The sequence below is a fragment of the Malus domestica genome, chromosome 02 (assembly GCF_042453785.1).
Source record: "Malus domestica chromosome 02, GDT2T_hap1".
Taxonomy (NCBI): Eukaryota; Viridiplantae; Streptophyta; class Magnoliopsida; order Rosales; family Rosaceae; genus Malus; species Malus domestica.
Genome location: NC_091662.1, coordinates 17477134 through 17494273, shown reverse-complemented (window position 1 = coordinate 17494273; position 17140 = coordinate 17477134). Strand labels below are relative to the sequence as shown.

Genomic DNA, 17140 nt, shown 5'->3' with positions numbered 1-17140 from the left:
ATTCTACTAATATTCAAAAGAAGATAGATATACAACCATTACTTAAATATTACACATCTCATGTTTTTAGATGCATATGTACTAAATGTTTGTAGTCAAAAGTCTAAGATTGAGAGTGAAGAACAATAAAACTTGATTGACGAGTATAATAAATTCAACGCCGCCAATTGTTTCTCTTTTGTTTTTTTTTCTAAAATCAACATCACCCTAATGGATTCAAATATTAAAATAATCCATTGAATGCTAAATTGTTGAAAAGCAAAATATAAATTCAAAGTTTTTATTACCTTAAAGTACAATCTTCAAGACCATGTGATAGTTGATTTAAACATTTGATAGAAATTGAGAGATTGGGAAGTTGAAAGAAAAAAAGGATTGCAAAGGGACTTGAGTTTTATAATTTCATATGCATTTGGACAGATGAATTGAGAGTAAATTTGAAACATAATAAAAAACTAGTGACTAAAAAGGCAACTCCATGTTTTGAACTCAACACTCTAACGAAAAAGGAAGCGGAACATTTCCTCTACACCAACAAATGAATGATGATATTTCTTACTTTTTCTGTATTTATATGTTATTTACAGGATATATAAAATTTTTGGGACCCTCTAAAAGGGGATCCTAGGCGGGCGCCTACATGGACTAACCTCAAGGCCAACCTTGCCCGATCGCATAGAGAAGCAATAGTAAATTATTTTTACCAAAAATATTTTCAACCATATTAAAAACACTTCTACACGAGTTAGGTACATGATTTTCACATATTCTTTTTATCTCTTCACACATTTTTTTTAAAATTTTTGTCATTCATATTGAATAAATTGAACAAAAACAACAAATATGATTAAATAAGAGTGCGTGAGAGGCTTAACAAGGGTGTGTTGATTATTATTTTCCAAACTCTTTTTAAAAAATATTTTGTTTTGGTTTCTTGTTTTCTATTTTTGGGTGTTTAGTTTACAATGGGCGAGTCTTTTTCTAATGTTTAATAGCAGAGAGCACACACTTTGTGTATGTGCACAATTTCTTTTAATATTACATAATTATTGTGTTGTCCTCCTTATGTAAATATTGTGTATCAAAAGTGAGGGTAAAATTGAAAAAATAAGTATATGATTGTCATTTTTTCAAAAAAAGAGTATAAGACAATGATGATGAGATCTCTTAATAAGGGCATATTTTTCTTAATATTACATAATTACCATTTTTACCCTTTTTATGTAAATATTGTGTATAAAAAATGAGAGTAAAATAGGAAAAATGAGGATATGATTGTTATTTTGTCAAAAGATACAAAATTACTATTTTACCTCAACATTGTGTATTAAAAAGTGAGGGCAAGATTGGAAAAAAAAGGCAAAAGTTGACAAGCCCTCTTCTCTTAATAGAATAGATGAATCACATCTGCATATTCCATTCGACCAAAAAAAAAAAAAAAAAAAAACAACATCAACACATTCCAATTTTACTTTGTTTTAGTTGTTGTCAAAACTTCCATTCTACTTAAATTGGTTAATCATTTTTTTCAGTACAACCATATTGGGTAATTTGAAGTAAGCTACATCACGTATCTATTCTGATAATGTTATATAACTAAACATTCATAATAGTTGAATTCAAATCATCTCATTTACAATAAAGAAGAACAATATAAACACACGCACTCTACTTATTCATATACATTTTTTCTTTACTTTATTCAATCAAATAATCAGAAATAAATTTAGACGTACAAGAAATAAAATAAAAAATGTGAAAATCAATCACCTCTAAATTCCGTAAGAGCAAGTAGCACTATAGCATAGCCTTTTTATTTCCTATTTTTTTGGTCAAGGAAATATAGCTTTCTCCATTGAATCGGTCTATATGTGGAAATGAAAAGATAGTTATTTCAGTTGCCTAACAATCTGACTCGGAACGCAAGCAGCCTCCCTGGCTCTCTCTCTCCTAGTATATTCACAACGACAGAGACGGAAAAAAGGAGGGGGGGGGGGGGGGAGAGAGAGAGAGAGACAAAAACAAAGAGAGAGAGAGAGATAGAGAGAAAGGGTTTGTGTTGTATTGAGAGAGAGAGAGAGAGAGAGAGAGAGAAATTTAGAGAGTTTTAGAGGTTAGAGAGAGATGGAGAGCAGCGCCGTCCTTGGAGGTCTTCAGCCAAATTACCTTCTTTACCCCTCCCGCAACCCTTCTTCCTCTCTTCCCCTCCGCCCCTTCTCCTTCACTTCCCATTCCTTTCCTCTCTCCTTAAAGGTACCCTCCATCCTCCACATTAATCTCTCATATATACATATATATATATATATATATATACACATACATACACACATATATGTACATATTTTTTTAATTTAATTTTGATTTGATTTACGAATGGGGTTTTGCTCACTATTTTGTTTTGCAGCTTCAAAAGCAGCTTCCTTTGACTTCTCATGGAGCCGCCGCCGCCGCAGCCGCCGCCTCTCCCATTGGCGGATATACCACATTGTCCGATAGGTTCGTGTAAATTCTCTTCCTTTCCATTTGGGTTGCTTTTAAATATTTATTGGTATTGTTGTGGAATGGTGAATTTGATTGATTATTAACACATCGTTTGCTTTGATTATGTTGTTTTTATCATTCGTTACATTGGTTAATCCCTGCTTTCGGATTTGATTTAGTTAACTTGTTCTGTTTTACTTAGTTTTGATTTCGTTGTCCAATTTGTTTTTTTTCTGGTTTATGTGATTTGATTTCTATGTTTACATGTTATTGTTGGGCTCAGCAGTGAAACAAGTGAACTAGCGGACATCGATTGGGACAACCTTGGCTTTGCGTTTCTTTCTACCGACTACATGTACGTCATGAAATGTGCTCAAGGTGGAAACTTTCCCAAAGGTGAATTACAAAGTTTTGGGAACATCGAATTGAGCCCCTCAGCCGGAGTCTTGAATTATGGGCAGGTTCAATATTTCAAACTTTGCACCCTAATGTTACTTTATTCAATATAAAGTTTTGTATTTCCGTATTCTTACTTTAGGAGTAACTTACAAGCCCAAAACTATAATGGGAGTATTGGAGTTTATACTAATTGGATGCCTAGTCCACTGACATGCCTACTATTATATGAGTTCTGTGTGTGACGTCTAAACAATTTTTTTTCATCTTCTGATTTGGAGCATATATGATAGAATTTCCTTGTACGATTTGTGTTGTAGAGTTTCACTCTCTTATTTGGATGTTAGCTCAAAGTTCGATAGTTAAACCCTAAAACCTAAGCCCTAAATAAGTGCAACAACAACAACAACAACAAAGCCTTTTCCCACTAAGTGGGGTCGGCTATATGAATCCTAGAACGCCATTGCGCTCGGTTTTGTGTCAAGTCCTCCGTTAGATCCAAGTACTCTAAGTGTTTTCTTAGGGTCTCTTCCAAAGTTTTCCTAGGTCTTCCTCTACCCCTTCGGCCTTGAACCTCTATCCCGTAGTCACATCTTCGAACCGGAACGTCAGTAGGCCTTCTTTGCACCTGTCCAAACCCATTTTGTGTACGTATTGATGCTTCACCGCCCAACATTCTGTGCCATACAGCATCGCCGGCCTTATTGCCGTCCTATAAAATTTTCCCTTGAGCTTCAGTGGCCTACGACGGTCACACAACATGCCGGATGCACTCTTCCACTTCGTCCATCCAGCTTGTATTCTATGGTTGAGATCTCCATCTAATTCTCCGTTCTTTTGCAAGATAGATCCTAGGTAGCGAAAACGGTCGCTCTTTGGTATTTCCTGATCTCCGATCCTCACCCCTAACTCATTTTGGCCTCCATTTGCACTGAACTTGCACTCCATATATTCTGTCTTTGATCGGCTTAGGCGAAGACTTTTAGATTCCAACACTTCTCTCCAAAGGTTAAGCTTCGCATTTACCCCTTCCTGAGTTTCATCTATCAACACTATATTGTTTGCGAAAAGCATACACCAAGGAATATCATCTTGAATATGTCATGTTAACTCATCCATTACCAACGCAAAAGGGTAAGGACTTAAGGATTGTTGATGCACAAAATCAGTGAAGACTTTGGTACAACATAAAGTATTAAGTTTGTGATCTTCGCTAGATTGCTCTGGTCATTAGTGTGGATAAGTATGTAAATGGATAGAGACAGGAAAGCAAACATAAGATGTACATGGTTCACCAGGTTGGCTACGTCCACAGAGTAGAGGAGTTCTCATTAATTGTGAAGGGTTTACACAAGTACATAGGTTCAAGCTCTCCTTTAGTGAGTACAAGTGAATGATTTAGTACAAATGACATTAGGAAATATTGTGGGAGAATGATCTCGTAATCACGAAACTTCTAAGTACCGAAGTGTGGTATCATCTTCACTTGCCTTATCTGTCTCATATGTAGATGTGGCATCTTTTCTGGAAGTACTCTTCCTCCATCCAGGGGTGGTATCTTTAACTGGTGGAGATGCACAAGGTAATGTATCAATTTCACTTGAAGCTTACTTGTAGTTTCAGGCTTGGTCAAGCGCGATACAAACCATGTAGTAGGAGTCCCCCAAGTCGCCGAGCTAGGGGATCTACTGAAAGAGGTGACAGACAAGGTAAGCAATCAGAGCTCCAAGCAATCAGTCCCAGATCAGAAGTTTGATTTCGAGTTCTGGCTGATTGTTCTCATTCTCCCTATCTTGCAGGCAGCATGAAAGATAAAGAGAAGAAAAGGAGAATAGATGATATGAGATACTTTTGCTTTTGAAGAAGTAACTTTCCACAGGCTTATTCTTGAACTGGGCTGGAGGGTTTTCTGGTTTCCTCCAGAGTATAAGGCCGACTGAAGAATTTGAGGGTCAAAACAAGTCCATCAAATCTAGAGTACGTTCGACCCTGCTGATATGGGATACTTTTGCTGTTGACAAAGTAGTGGATGTATCGGCACGTGTTCTGTTACGCTTGTCTCCACATGCTTCCTTGTATCGTTACTTTCCCTATCTGTTCCTCAGGCAGATGTGGTATCTTCTCTGGAAGTATAAGATGTTGAAGATGAGTACTCGAGAGCAATGCAATGTAAGTAATCAGGTAAGTGGTTCCAGGCAGTCAGTTCCTGACTGGAAGCTTAATTTCAAGTGCTGACTGATTGCTCTCTTTCTCTTTGTCTTGGAGGTAAGAACAAGGCCAAAGGGAAAAGACAGTGAAAAAGCATGATATGGGATATTCTTGCTTTTAACCCTGATGATATGAGATATTCTTGCTCTGGTGTAGCTTGTTTGCAGAGGTATTATCGGGGGGAAAGAAAGCTGAGTATTTCGAGAGGTTTCGTTGGGAGTGACCTCTCAGATATGAGGAATGGTTGAGCATTTTTGCAGGTCTGCCTGTTCGTTGAGGATGGAGGTCGACATATATAGGAGTCTCCCTAACAACAAGTAGTAGTGCTATTCCTTTACCCTGCTTGGTCATAGCACGGTAGTGGGAGCTGCCAGCTTCACGTGTGTCAGAGCACTTTGAAAAAGTGGTCTGTGGTATCTGGAAAGCTGATGTTGCGTGTGAAGATTACAGACAAGCTTTATCCAAGGAAATCTGGCTCTCAAAGTTGAGAAAGCGGTGCCTCTTCGATTTTCGAACAAGCAATCCTGTCGGGGATCTGATTCTAGAGATTCGGAGAACGGTACCTCTTCGATTTTTGAGAGAGCAATCCTGCTGGGAGTCTGGCTCTCGAGATTCGGAGAGCGGTGTCTCTTCGATTTTTGAGAAAGTAATCATGTTGGGAGTCTGCCTCTCGAGATTCGGAGATGGTGCCTCTTCAATTTTGGAGCAAGCAATCTTGTTGGGAGTGTTTTCTCGAATGTGAGTAAAGGTTGGGCATGTTTGCTAGTCTACCTTGCCACGGAGCACAGAGGTTGACACACAGTGACTTTCCAATTATCCAGTAGTGGTGCTGTTCCTTTACCCTTGTGGGTAAGAATATGGTAGTTAGACTTTCAAAATTTATGTGTCTACACTTTGTTAGTGTTGTTTCTTTGCTATTCTTTTACCCTTCTTGGTCATAGCGAAGTAGTCGGAGCTGCAAGCTTCACGTGTCTAAACTTTGTCAGAGATCTTTGGCAAAGTTATCTGTGGTACCCATGAGCTGATGGTGCATATGGAAAGTGGATGAATGAATAGTAAGATTCACGTGCTTTCTACTTCACCAGAAATCTTCAACAGAATGCCCGTAATTTCAGCAAAGCTGAGTGTGCATGTGACAGGTGCTGACAAGGCTGAAAAAAGCAGGTGCCTCTTCGATTTCCGAGATCGGCCCTCGTGGTCTCTGAGCAGCCCAGCTTTTGATAAAGCAATCGCCTCTTCGATTTCTGAGATCAGCCTTCGTGGTCTTTGAGCAGCCTAGCTTTTGAGAAAGCAAACGCCTCTTCGATTTTTGAGATCGATCCTCGTGGTCTCTGAGCAGCCCAGCTTTTGAGAAACAAACGCCTCTTTGATTTCTGGGTAGGCGCCTCTTCGATTTCTGAAGCTCCGTCTAGTGCAGATTTTTATAGAGGCTGGCATTAAGTTCCAAAGCACACTTGAATCTTCACCAGTAGAAGCTCCCTTCTTGCACTTCTAAGATCTTGATTTGTCCGACCTCTTATCTCTTCAACACATTTGAAAATGTCTGATCCTTCTGACCGTCGTTTTGACTTGAACCTTGTTGAAGAGGCAGCCACGCCTTTTCCAGACAACATATGGCGCCCATCCTTCTGATCCCCTACTGGTCCTCTTACCGTTGGGGATTCCGTGATGAAGAATGATATGATCGCTGCGATGGTGGCCAGGAACCTTCTCACTTCCAAAGATAACAAACTACTTTCCAAACGGTCTGATGAGTTGGCTGTTAAGGATTCTCTGGCTCTGAGTGTTCAGTGTGCAGATTCTGTGTCTAATATGACCCAGCGTCTATTTGCTCGAACCCGCCAAGTTGAATCATTGGCGGCTAAAGTGATGAGTCTCAAACAGGAGATTAGAGGGCTCAAGCATGAGAATAAATAGTTGCACCGGCTCACACGTGATTATGCTACGAACATAAAGAGGAAGCTTGACCAGATGAAGGAATTTGATGGTCAGCTTTTACTTGATCATTAACGGTTTGTGGGTTTGTTCCAAAGGCATTTATTGCCTTCGTCTTCTGGGGCTGTACCGCGTAATGAAGTTCCAAATGATCAACCTCCGATGCCTCCTCCTTCTAGGGTTCTGTCCAGTATTGAGGCTTTGAATGATCCCCCTCCGGTGCCTTCTCTTTCTGGAGCTCTACCGACTGCTGAGACTTCTCCTAAGCAATCTTTGTGAAGGCTCCCGCTTGTTTGTTTATTTTGACTCATGTATATGTACATATTTGTAACTTATCGGAGATATCAATAAATAAGTTTTGCTTCATTTCAACGTATTGTGTTAAATACACCAAAGCCTTCTTCACTGAGTGGGGTCGGCTATATGAATCTTAGAACGCCATTGTGCTCGGTCCTGTGTCATATCCTCCGTTAGATCCAAATACTCTAAGTCTTTTCTTAGAGTCTCTTCCAAAGTTTTCCTAGGTCTTCCTCTACCCCTTCGGCCCTAAACCTCTGTCCAGTAGTCGCATCTTCTAACCGGAGCGTCAGTAGGCCTTTTTTGCACATGTCCAAACCACCGTAACCGATTTTCTCTCAGCTTTCCCACAATTTCGGCTACTCCTACTTTACCTTAGATATCTTCATTCCTAATCTTATCCTTTCTCGTGTGCCCACACATCCAACGAAGCATCCTCATCTCCGCTACACCCATTTTGTGTACGTGTTGATGCTTCACCACCCAACATTATGTGTCATACAACATCGTTGGCCTTATTGCCGTCCTATAAAATTTTCCCTTGAGCTTCAGTGGCATACGGCGGTCACACAACACGCCGGATGCACTCTTCCACTTCATCCATCCAGCTTGTATTCTATGGTTGAGATCTCCATTTAATTCTCCGTTCTTTTGCAAGATAGATCCTAAGTAGCGAAAACGATCGCTCTTTGGTATTTCCTGGTCTTCGATCCTCACCCCTAACTCATTTTGGCCTCCATTTGCACTGAACTTGCACTCCATATATTCTGTCTTTGATCGGCTTAGGCGAAGACCTTTAGATTCCAACACTTTCTCTAAAGGTTAAGTTTCGCATTTACCCCTTCCTGAGTTTCATCTATCAACACTATATCGTCTGCGAAAAGCATACACCAAGAAATATCATCTTAAATATGTCCTGTTAACTCATCCATTACCAACGCAAAAAGGTAAGGACTTAAGGATGAGCCTTGATGTAATCCTACAGTTATGGGGAAGCTTTCGGTTTGTCCTTCATGAGTTCTTACGGCAGTCTTTGCTCCTTCATACATATCCTTTATAGCTTGGATATATGCTACTCGTACTCCTTTCTTCTCTAAAATCCTCAAAAGAATGTCTCTTGGGACCCTATCATACGCTTTTTCCAAATCTATAAAGACTATGTGTAAATCCTTTTTCCCATCTCTATATCTTTCCATCAATCTTCGTAAAAGATAGATTGCCTCCATGGTTGAGCGCCCTGGCATGAACCCGAATTGGTTGTCCAAAACCCATGTCTCTTGCCTCAATCTATGCTCAATGACTCTCTCCTAGAGCTTCATTGTATGACTCATTAGCTTAATACCCCTATAGTTCATGCAATTTTGTACGTCGCCCTTATTCTTGTAGATAGGCACCAAAGTGCTCTTTCGCCACTCATTTGGCATCTTCTTCGTTTTCAGAATCCTATTGAAAAGGTCAGTGAGCCATGCTATACCTGTCTCTCCCAAGACTTTCCACACTTCGATCGGTATATCGTCTGGGCCCACTGCTTTTCTATGCTTCATCTTCTTCAAAGCTATAACCACTTCTTCCTTCCTGATTCGACGATAAAATGAGTAGTGTCTACACTCTTCTGAGTTACTCAACTCCCCTAAAGAAGTACTCCTTTCATGTCCTTCATTGAAAAGATTATGAAAATAACCTCTCCATCTGTCTTTGACCCCGTTCTCTGTAGCAAGAACCTTTTCATCCTCATCCTTGATGCACCTCACTTGGTTTAGGTCCCTTGTTTTCTTTTCCCTTGCTCTAGCTAGTTTATAGATATCCAACTCTCCTTCTTTGGTATCTAGTCGCTTATACATATCGTCATAAGCCGCTAACTTAGCTTCTCTCACAGCTTTCTTCGCCTCTTGCTTCGCTCTTCTATACCTTTCACCATTTTCATCGGTCCTGTCCTTGTATAAAGCTTTACAACATTCCTTCTTAGCCTTCACCTTTGTTTTTACCTTCTCATTCCACCACCAAGATTCCTTTTGGTGTGGAGCCAAGCCCTTGGACTCCCCTAATACCTCTTTTGCTACTTTTCGGATACAACTAGCCATGGAATCCCACATTTAGCTAGCTTCCCCCTCTTTATCCCACCCACACTGGGTGATTACTTTCTCTTTGAAAATGGCTTGTTTTTCTCCTTTTAGATTCCACCATCTAGTTCTTGGGCACTTCCAAGTCTTGTTCTTTTTTCTCACTCTTTTGATATGTACATCCATCACCAACAAGCGATGTTAATTAGCCAAGCTCTCTCCCGGTATAACTTTGCAATCCTTACAAGTTATACGATCCCCTTTCCTCATTAGAAGAAAATCTATTTGTGTTTTTTACGACCCACTCTTGTAGGTGATCACATGTTCTTCTCTCTTCTTAAAGAAGCTGTTGGCTAAGAAGAGATCATATGCCATTGCAAAATCCAAGATAGCTTCCCCATCCTCGTTTCTCTCCCCAAAACCATGGCCACCATGAAAACCTCCATAGTTGCCTGTCTCCCTGCCCACGTGTCCATTTAAATCTCCTCCTATAAATAACTTCTCCGTCCGGGCAATTCCTTGCACCAAGTCTCCAAGGTCTTCCCAAAATTTCTCCTTCGAACTTGCATCCAACCCTACTTGAGGTGCGTACGCACTAATCACATTGATGAGTTCTTGTCCTATTACAATCTTGATTGCCATGATTCTATCTCCTACCCTCTTGACATCTACAACAACTTGTGTCAAGGTCTTGTCCACGATGATGCCAACACCGTTTCTCGTTCTATTTGTGCCCGAATACCAAAGTTTAAACCCTAAGTTTTCTAGATCCTTTGCCTTAAGACCAACCCACTTAGTTTCTTGTAGGCACATAATATTTATCCTTCTCCTCACCATAACTTTCACTACTTCCATAGATTTTCCCGTTAAGGTTCCTATATTCCACGTTCCTAAACGTATTCTACTCGCTTGAACTCTACCCTTCTGTCCTAACTTCTTCACCCTCCCCCGTCCAATAGGATCAAAGTACTTCTTTTGTGTGTCCTGTGTAAAGTTGATAGGAGCATATGCTCCCAAACAATTTTGAGTGGAGTCGTTCGAAAAGAAGTTTCTATGGCCCCCTTGCTCATTTAACACTGCATCCGGGTGCCGATGGAGATACAGCGACCCTTGCTCACTTATCACTGTGCTCGGGCCACACAGCGCACCACTTACGGGTGATGCCCTAGTTTTAGCGCGATTTCGTTCTGGATTCATTTTCATAAGGATTCGACGTAACCGAGGAGTGCCGGCTGTCGACTACCTGACGCCCTCCCCCTCCTCCTTTACCCGGGCTTGGGACTGGCAATGTAAGATAAACTTACACAGGCGGAGTTTAAGCCCTAAATAAGTGCATTTTAGGAAAATCATTGGTTCACTGTTTGAATTGTGCCATGTCTTTTACCAGACACCATTGAACCTTATAATTATTGTATGATAAATTTTCTTATTCTGTTCTGTTTTGATGTTGGGAAAAATCGTTGTTTCAATTGGGCTTATGGTGTGAATTTTCCTGTTTGTTATTTTTGACCATTTGCATATAGTGTTGGATGAGCTTTTAAAGTCAATTAAATATAGCTATTGTGATATATAACACACTTTGAATAAGTATCATATTCTGCACCAGGTAGATGTTGTTCTGTTAATTAGTTTGGAGTTTGAGATATATACGAGTCTGAATCTTAAGGTATCATGTCTAAATCTTAAAGAATAGTTATGAACATGCTAAGGCTTGTAGTGCGGGTTTGTAACTGGGTTTGTAACTAAGTAGGGCATTCAAGTGATTGGTTTCATATATGGAGGATAAGTCAAGGAGGTGAGAGATTCGTTATCGCCTCATGATGAGGTTAAACTGAAAGAAAAGTTTGGGAAATAAAATATTTTAATTAAGTAATCCAAGTACTTGAATATTGACTAATCATACTTTAATATTTCTCTTGTTCATCTCCTTAGGGATTGTTTGAAGGTTTGAAAGCCTACAGGAAAGAAGATGGTACTATACTCTTGTTTCGTCCTGAGGAAAATGCATTGCGGATGAGGTTGGGTGCAGAGCGGATGTGTATGCCATCACCAACTGTCAAACAGTTTGTTGAAGCTGTAAAGGCTACTGTTTTAGCAAATAGACGCTGGGTAATAAAAACACACATGTAGTAAGAATTTTTTATTTTGAATGTTAGCATGTGTAATGTTGTTAATGAGTTGTCAATCTCTTGTTTCAGGTTCCCCCTCCAGGCAAAGGTTCCCTATATATCAGGCCATTGCTAATGGGAAGTGGTGCTGTTCTTGGTCTTGCACCTGCTCCGGAGTACACATTTCTTATTTATGTTTCACCCGTTGGAAACTATTTTAAGGTTTGTTGTCGTACTCGCATATTGCTATGAAGTGTAAAATACCATGTCACTGCCCTTGGTTTTCCGGAATTTTCTTCTAATTGTTTTTGCTATACCAAGTTTAATATTGGCATTTTATTTTATACTAATGCAGTCTTGTGTAATTCACTAACTAATGATTTATTTCGATTTAATGCATTGTTGGATGCTATCACCAAACTCAATATTGCCCATTGATTGTTCAACATGATTGAGTCACGATTGGTATGGGCATTTTGAAATCTTTTTAGTGAGTCATAATCATGAAAAGTGCACGTTACATTTTAAGTTTTTATCTAAGTGTTTGGTACATAAATGTATGATTTAATTCATTATAGAGCAACGTTTCTTTCCTTTGTCCATTGGGTGTGGATTATTTCATTACTTTTAGCTTCAATGTTCTTGTCTGGTATTCCCTTGTCTTATTGTAAATAGGTCACTTATTTGAATTTGGTTTTACCCTATTGTTATCTTTTTGTTCTCGGATTCTTTGCTTGTTTAGTTGCATTTCTACCATCATTGAGTGGTTTATATGTGCATATCTGGTGGCAGGAAGGTGTTGCACCCATAAATTTGATTGTCGAACATGAATTGCATCGTGCAACTCCTGGTGGTACTGGAGGGGTCAAGACTATAGGGAATTATGCCGCTGTAAGCTAGTGCTTCTCTTATTATCTAGTTCTTAATTACTTGAATCTTGGCCCAATTCAGCTTTTTAAATTATTAGTTGTCTGCTTCCTATGGCTATGTTCTGTCTATATTTTTTGGTGTAAAGTCATAAAACTGTGACCATAATATTTCCCCTCTGCATATGGTTCTAACTGCTTTAGTGCGTCAAGAACTAAAAGCAGCAACCCTTTTACTTAGTTTCATAGATATTAATTGCGTAGTGATTAAACTTTTATACTCTCTTTAAAATTTTAAATACGAGGCTCCGTTTGTGTCCATCAATGAAAATCATATATTTGTTTCTTTAATGAATTAATTAACTTGTGCAATGTCACCGACTAAACAAAGGCTCATTCCAACCATTTTCCTGTAGTTAAGTTAGTGCTTGTTAGTATTTATCATTTCACTTTGTTAAACTTAAAATTGCAGTATTTAGCTGCTGACCTGTTAATCTTCAAAATGTTAAATGGTTTATCTGTAGGTTTTGAAGGCACAGTCTGCCGCAAAAGCGAAAGGCTATTCTGATGTTTTGTACCTCGACTGTGTTCACAAAAAATATCTGGAGGAGGTTTCCTCGTGCAATATTTTTGTTGTCAAGGTAATGTGACTGGAATTTTGTGGGTGCGCAAGTCTTATTTTTATTTTTATTATCATGTACACTTTATATTATTATTGATTGGTGGCTACCTAGATGTTTGCCTTCTCAATGTGCTATGATGTCATTTTGTTTGTGAGTTCACAAAATTGCGTGCTTAATAAAACCATCCACCTGCATTTACTGCGATCCCAAGCCAACACTTTTTCTTTTAAGAACCTTACCAAATAGACACTTTGGTTTGCACACCAGATCATACTATAGTAACAACAGGAATGCATTGCTGGTGCTGCCACAAATTGCATCTAACATTTACCAATTGTTATCACTTGGCATGTCTGATAACCTTAAGCACTGAAATCCACTTTTATAATTGCAACCTTTCCTCAATACTGTTACGCATTACAATAGATACTGTAGCATTGCCATGTCTCATAAAATTGAAGAAGAGATTTTACTCCCTTTAAGTTCTGGAACAAATTATAATGTAATTTTCCTCAATACTTGAACAGCAGCATTGTTTCTTAAATTTAAATGCAGCCTAGAGCTTTCCAAGATTAGCCTACTGGCTTCTAATATAATTATTAATAATTTTTCTTAGTTTGAGATGGTCTGTCGTCTTCAACCCCATATGCATGTACATTCTTTTCATGGAACTTAACGTTAGTTGCAACAATAAGCCCTTGCATCTGACATGTCATTTGCACTTTCATGAAGCATATATGTACAATGTTATAGTTTAAAGGTGGTCAAAGCTAATTTGTCGATGTTTATTGTGTTTCTAGGATAATGTTATCTCTACTCCGGCAATAAAAGGGACAATCTTACCTGGCATTACTCGAAAGAGTATAATTGATGTTGCTCGTAGCGAAGGATTCCAGGTATGAATATGGTATATGATTGGGGAGTTGGGGAAGGGAAGACATTTCCTTAATGTTCTCTTGTTATTGACCTTTTATTTTGGTTTTTACATGGTGCAAGGCATACTCTACTAGTTATAGATCTAAAATAATAGCTTAAATATTTTCTTTAGCAACTTAATTGCCGAATGCCATTTTATAATGTGCAGGTTGAGGAGCGCCAAGTGGCAGTGGATGAATTACTTGATGCCGATGAAGTCTTTTGCACCGGAACAGCTGTGGTTGTATCACCTGTTGGCAGCATAACGTATCTTGGCAAAAAGTAAGTTTTCTGTCTAACAAAAGTTCCAGAGAAAGAAAACAGCTTTTCGTTTTCTTTATTGGCCTGCAAAGCAAGTTTTTCTCTGTCCATCAACAGAACGGTAAAAATGAGTGACACTTTGAAATGTTTCCTCAAAATGGGAACCGGAGATTTCTTCTTTTGCCTTGTTTGTTGGTGAAGAAATTAATGTAATCTTTGATTATGTCATCCTCTTGTAAGGGGGAAATTGCCCGTTCAATTTTAAATTAGAAAATAATACCCCAACAATTTTATACAAAAACACTTTAAGATATTCCTTCATCTGAACAATTCTTAGTTGTGAAGGTTCTTTGGTGCCTCTTTCCCATTACAATGTAGGGCTTTTTAAAATAAACCATTGGGTTTGAAGTCCTTTTCTCTAAAGTACAATGTTATCATGAGCTTGTATGTGAAAAGCCCTAAAATACATATATGGCTATTACTTATAGGAAACTCGGGCGAAAGTAAATTTCCATGCCAAACATGTCTCAGTAGCACTCCTGCTTATTAAAATAGAAGATTGGGTTTATGTGGGAGCATCCATACCACAATCAAAGAAACATAATTGTAAGCTTTTTCTTGTGTAGGGTTTCTTATGGAGAAGGTGGTTTTGGAGTCGTGTCGGAAAAGCTCTACTCTGTGCTTACCAGATTACAAATGGGTCTTTCAGAGGACAAGATGGATTGGACTGTTGAGCTAGGGTAAAGCATACTAAAGTGAAAACTCTACTTAGCCACCCTGTTGAAGGTGCTGCAAACCACCGTTAATCGTATGCAGTGGCGGATTCAGGATTTTAAATTTGGGGGGTCCCATTAATTTTGGTACTTAAATCTTGTTTAGCTTTGTTGTTTTCTTATTCCCTAAGTTTGTAGATAGTAGGTTCTTGAACTGGTATTTGGCACTTTCGGCAGAATTTCTCATGTGTATCACTGGCCTCAATATCTATGTTTGTGTTTTTTTATCGTGTGCTGGCGAATTCAGCCCCGAAAGATAATAAACTGCCACATTATGGTAAGTCTAGATTTCTACATGGAAATGACTTTAATTACTATCTTTCATTAAATTCCTTAGTTATTATAAGTCCGTTTATTTTCAAATTTTGAGAATTAAAAAGAATGTTAGTTCCAGTCATGGCTGCCACCTGAGGCACCGACCCTCTGCAGTGGAGGTGTCCCATGATGGTGCCTCTGATCGCGAGGCATTGGCGGCACATCGGTTGGGAGAGGGGCTGAGGGGTGCGTGTTTGGGTTAGGAAACAAGAGAGCAACTTCTTTAAAAGTTTGTACCCGAAAGTTTTATTCAGTGGTGTAAATCAGGATCGGGTTACAACAAAGTTAGATGATTCTGATAAAAGAGTTTTAAACTAGTTGACATTAGTGAGCTAAAGATTTGTGGACTAAATTTTAGGGTTAACTTCATTTTACACCATTTAATTTACACCATTTAAGTTCGGGTGATTTTCAAAATAGGCCACGAAGATTCAATTTTCTCATATTGCACTTCAGGTATTGAAATTGTATCAATTAGGGCCTTCGATCTAATTAATTGTTTGATAATATATTAAACTAATGACGTGCACTTGAGACCTTTGATTATATGAACTAATGTATACGCTACATTTGTGTCACATTGACAAAAAAAAACCTCATTAATTTAGTTGATGATTAAAATTTGGGTAAATTACATAGTAGTCCCTCAGGTTTTGAAGTCTATTACAATTCCATACAACAACTTTAAAGCATTTCACATTCATACCTCAAATACTATTTTATTTCAATATAATACATCCGTTAGATTTTCCATCCATTAATCTGTTAAATGCTGACGTGGCTGCCACATTTGTGCCACGTGACTGCCAAATGTTTGCCACGTGGCAATTTTTTTTTTTTTTTCTTTTCTTCCTCCCTCTTCTTTTTCTTGTTCTTTGTCACTGGGGTTGGGGGGGGGGTTAGGGATGATTTTTTTTTTCTTTTCTTCCTCCCTCTTCTTCTTCTTCTTCTTCCTCTTCTTCTTCCTCTTCTTTTTCTTCTTCTTCCTCTTCTTCTTCTTCTTTGTCGCTGGGGTTGGGGGGGGGGGGGTGGGGTTAGGGACAAATATTTTTTTTTCTTTTCTTCCTCCCTCTTCTTCTTGTTCTTCTTCTTCCTCTTCTTCTTTGTCGCTGGGGTTGGGGGGGGGGGGGTTTGGGACAAAATTTTTTTCTTTTCTTCCTCCCTCTTCTTCTTCTTTTTCTTCTTCTTCCTCTTCTTCTTCTTCTTTGTCGCTGGGGTTGTGGGGGGGGGGGGGGAGGGGGGTTAGGGACAATTTTTTTTTTCTTTTCTTCCTCCCTCTTCTTCTTCTTCCTCCTCTTCTTCTTTTCTTTTGTGTCGCTGGGGTTGGGGAGGGGGGGTTAGGGACAAATATTTTTTTTTCTTTTCTTCCTCCCTTTTCTTCTTCTGGGTCGCTGGGTGGGTGAGTTGGGGGGGAGGACAAACTTTTTTTTTCTTTTCTTCGTCGTCGTCTTCTTCTTCTTCTTCTTCTTCTTCTTCTTCTTCTTCTTCTTCTTCTGGGTCGCTGGGGGGGGAGGACAATTTTTTTTTCTTTTTCTTTCTTCCTCCCTATTCTTCTTCTTCTTGCAGATCTGGTTTTTTTTTTGAGAAAATTCAGGTTTTAAAAAAATATTTTTATTTGCCACGTGGCAGACATTTGGCAGCCACGTGGCACAAATGTGGCAGCCACATCAGTATTTAACGGATGAATGGATGGAAAATCTAACGGATGTACTATATTGAAATAAAATAGTACTTGAGGTATGAAAGTGAAATGTTTTAAAGTTATTGTATGAGGTTAAAATGGATCCCAAGCCTGAGGTATGAAAGTGTAATTTACCCTTAAAATTTTGAATAGACAAAAGGTGTAAATTGATACAAATTCATCCTCATGTGCAATATGATAAAATTGAGACCTTATGATTC

At 38.8% G+C, this 17140-nt stretch overlaps 1 protein-coding gene across 6 annotated transcripts; it reads left to right on the top strand.

The window, feature by feature from the left end:
* Positions 1 to 1801: 1801 nt before the first annotated feature.
* On the top strand, positions 1802 to 15204 carry LOC103436029 (branched-chain amino acid aminotransferase 2, chloroplastic-like). 6 transcript variants are annotated; one of them, XM_070816448.1, is made up of 10 exons: positions 1802 to 2253; positions 2405 to 2496; positions 2768 to 2942; positions 11310 to 11486; positions 11576 to 11707; positions 12278 to 12376; positions 12876 to 12992; positions 13775 to 13870; positions 14059 to 14171; positions 14777 to 15204. In XM_070816448.1, the coding sequence occupies exons 1-10, from the start codon at positions 2125 to 2127 to the stop codon at positions 14892 to 14894; spliced, it is 1248 nt and encodes a 415-aa protein (XP_070672549.1). In that variant the 5' UTR covers positions 1802 to 2124; the 3' UTR covers positions 14895 to 15204. The 6 variants fall into 6 exon arrangements, with proteins under 6 accessions (XP_070672549.1, XP_070672542.1, XP_070672540.1 ...); XM_070816441.1 differs by having other exon boundaries at positions 1872 to 2253; positions 2765 to 2942; XM_070816439.1 differs by having other exon boundaries at positions 1923 to 2253; positions 2405 to 2502.
* Positions 15205 to 17140: the final 1936 nt, after the last annotated feature.

Excerpts from the sequence above, each read along its gene's own strand:
- LOC103436029 (XM_070816439.1), top strand. The coding sequence starts at position 2,125 with ATGGAGAGCAGCGCCGTCCTTGGAGGTCTTCAGCCAAATTACCTTCTT. Across the intron at positions 2,503-2,767 it reads ACATTGTCCGATAGGTTCGT|TGAAACAAGTGAACTAGCGG; the intron begins GTAAATTCTCTT and ends TGGGCTCAGCAG. Across the intron at positions 14,172-14,776 it reads ATAACGTATCTTGGCAAAAA|GGTTTCTTATGGAGAAGGTG; the intron begins GTAAGTTTTCTG and ends TTTCTTGTGTAG.